At 42.5% G+C, this 3,345-nt stretch overlaps 1 protein-coding gene across 1 annotated transcript in view; it reads right to left on the bottom strand.

The window, feature by feature from the left end:
* Nucleotides 1-3,345, bottom strand: part of LOC102214880 (poly [ADP-ribose] polymerase 12-like) — a 13,389-nt gene that overhangs the window by 5,288 nt on the left and 4,756 nt on the right. Inside the window, exons 6-8 of the mRNA XM_005733096.1 lie at nucleotides 2,177-2,342; nucleotides 771-891; nucleotides 574-670 (exon numbers count right to left, since the gene is read on the bottom strand). Coding sequence (XP_005733153.1) covers nucleotides 574-670; nucleotides 771-891; nucleotides 2,177-2,342 — 384 coding nt within the window. The remainder of the gene's footprint in view (nucleotides 1-573; nucleotides 671-770; nucleotides 892-2,176; nucleotides 2,343-3,345) is intronic.

Below are 3,345 nucleotides of genomic sequence, written 5' to 3'. Positions count from 1 at the left end.
ACACACACACACACACACACACACCTCGCCCTCCAAACGCCTTCGACGCTTACACCTGATGCGGTCAGGCAGGTCTCTGTCCAGCGCCAGGTTTCAGCTGCAGGACCAGATGACTGTTGTCTACATTGGCTCTCTCCATTACCCCATACCACCCCCCACCCCCCGATCCCTGTCGCAAGTCATGTGTTTTTTATGTTGTAAGTTGTGAGGATTCATGTGCTTCATTGTGCTGAGGGTTTTTTTTTTTTCCTTTCTGTTCTCAAACTGCTCTCCCATCTGGGCGGAGTTCTTTTTTCCCTCCTCTTCCCTCCTGTATTGCATCATTTATCTCTCTGTATGTACAATCAGAAGGCGTCCTGTTTCACTGCATGTACGTGTAACATTGCTAATGACAATTAAACGTCTCAATCAAGTGTTGAACAGGAATCATGTTAGATTCTGGCAGACACACTGGTCTCTACAGACTGGTTGGTAACAAGTTAACAAGTCTATCAGACTCATTTAAAACACTACATGTAAACCAAAGTGAAGGTGTCTTAAAGCTTTCTTGTGGCTGTTTTTGGGATGACGTACCTGACTTTCTTTGTTAGGACATCTGCAGCAGAGACAAACAGTGGCCGTCTGCACACACACCTTTTGGTGCCATAGCGTTTATTTGTCTGTATCATGTCTGAGGAGGAAGTTTAAAGTTAAATGATAATGAGAAACTCAGTTTTACATTTTAACATGCAGAAATCAGTCAACACAGACTTTCTATATTCTTTGTTTACCCTGGAAACTGAGTGAATACGACTGGGAGCCAGCAGTGAACTCCACCACGTCTTTGTCATTGGCCAGGAACTTCTCCTCCAGCTTTGTGCTGTTGATGTCTGCTGCTTTATGTCCACTAGTCTGCAAAGCAAGAAAGGTGACTGTTTTTAACCTGAAAACAAACCTGCATCGGCATAAGAGCAACGAACGATTGGTAAGAGAAATTAATTTATAATATTTAATAAATATCCCAGGATAGCGACTGTCAAATTAGCTTGGCTGAAAACCATTGAGGCTGTTTGAAAGTCTGACGTTCTTTCCAGTAGAGTTACCCTAACAGACTTTAACTTTACTTATTTATTTTTTAAACTCAACAGTCCAGTATGAGCATGCTCAGGTCACATGATCAACTGAGCACAGCTGGTACATGTAGCCGTTTACTTCAGCTGCTAATTTCTCCTCAGAGATACCAGAGCTGTATGCACAGACTGTGGCAGCCTCGATTTACAGCCATAATAGATGAGATTAAAACTTTAATCATGAGCTGTAAGTCCAGCAGCTTAAACAACAGAATACAGAGAGGATAAAAAAATATGAAAACTATAGTTGTGATTGCAGCAGAAGCAATGCAGTGGCCTCCAAAATGGTCAGTGAAATAAAGGTTCAGTGACTATTTGTAGCTCAGATCAGCTCCGCTAGCTTTTCTTGCTGAGGCATGCTGTCAGTGTGGAGATCTTCAATAAAACTCTGGAGCAGCTATTTTTTCCATGTTTGTTCACAATCTGTTAAGAAGTGTTTCACAACTACACCACTCCCATGACATGGCATTACCCAGAGCAAAGACTTTAACCTTTGATTAGAAAATCAGATAGTTTACGCTTTAATAACAGCCCCTGATGTAATAAATCTATTGAGGCAGTATGACTTTAAAGATATTTTAACAGAGAGTGACAACAGAGAACTGACTTCGAAGCTGATATATCGAACGTGTTAGCAAACAGTTACACATTTACATAGTCAAAAACCCCAGTGCATGACACTAAGGTGCTTGTGTGCACCTTTTATGTAAAGGTCCTACATGCTCAGTGCTCCATTATTTTTGCAGTCTAGCACCTAGATATGGTTCTGAGCAGGTATTACAGAATTGGTTTTTAAGAATTTGTTATCATTGAAAATGCTGTCGAGATGTTTAGCTCTCCTGACGAGAGCTAAAGCTAAAGCTAAAACAAACAAGCTGAAAAGCACTGAAATGCTTTGTGGAGATCACCTGGAGGGGGAAAAACACCCGGTAGGGTCATAGTTCGAGGGACTTTTTTCCACATTACAAATGTTTTTTTTAATCATGTTTACAACAAAAGTACTGACTCACGTGCTAACAACCTTTTGAAAACACTGTGGATGAACAGTGGATTCTGATGCTACTCACATCTGCGGAATAAGTGTTCCACCTCCCAAACTCATCCTGCCAGTACCAAAGCCACTCGGTGGTGTGGATGAAAGTCGGCTCAATCACGGAGTTTTCTGTCGAGAGTCGACGTACTTTGTTCCATCCACAGGTCATCGTGTCAAAGTGCACGGCCGGACTGGTGCTACTGCAGACACCCAAAACAGAAGGCATAATGTTAACGTTTTAACAAGTGTGTGGAGTTTGAAAGAAGTTGATATTAAGGAAACAGTAATAGAAATAAAGAATTGTGTCCTGTGGCTGTGGAATCATCACCTAAATCGTCTCCTTTCCACAACCAGGTCCTTGTGTTTGTGTTTGTATTGGGTCTCACTTTAGGATGAATTTGTCTCATAATTGGAGATTAAGTATCAGAACTTCAGGAGTGGGACCACACCTCCAAACACACTCCTTCCAGTTCTCATCCATATAGGTTCCCCCAGTCCTACAAGCTGTTCATTCTCGTTTACATGCCCCACCCTCCATCCCCTTTTCAATTCTTTAACTTCTTGACTTGTATTTAGTACGTTTAGTACGGGATGTGCCAGGTCCCGGAGCTGCCGTCAGTCCCTTTCGAGGCCTTCCTCAAACCGCAGCTCAATTCATGTCAAAGCCATTCACCTTTATCTACGAAAATGCTGTCAAATATAAATGAGGACGTGGGCCCAGCTAGTGAATTACCCGTTACCAATGTAGACCTTATTCTACAGGCCCACACACCAACACAAATCCCTATTCTAAAGAGGACACACGTATGATCTTTGTCATAGTATTTATGTATGAACACAAAGCAAAGATGAAAACCAGCACAAAGAGACGTTAAAGCGATCACCACGGTGATTCTACTTTGGAAACATATACAGGCAGAAACTGAGCTGGCAGCCTGACTGCTCCTCAGTAGGGAAGGGTACCGGTATCAGGTGCCATGATGGCACCGGTTCTGACATAAACGGTAGTAACCAGACCTAAAAGCAGCGCACATTTCGGTGCTTTTTTTCCTTAGATGTCACACACTTCAGATTCTAGCCAATCATTTTACGTTTCCGAGGATAGTAGGCGGGGCCAGGTACGAACGTTCTTTTAGAGCAGAGCTACAGATTAAAAATGTCCAAGGCGAAGCGGTCAAAGTCTGGCTGTACTTCACAGCAAAA

Source organism: Pundamilia nyererei, unplaced genomic scaffold (assembly GCF_000239375.1).
Source record: "Pundamilia nyererei isolate P.nyererei 1_Seehausen unplaced genomic scaffold, PunNye1.0 scaffold00050, whole genome shotgun sequence".
In the NCBI taxonomy this organism is placed as follows: Eukaryota; Metazoa; Chordata; class Actinopteri; order Cichliformes; family Cichlidae; genus Pundamilia; species Pundamilia nyererei.
This window is presented reverse-complemented; position numbering and strand designations above follow the sequence as displayed.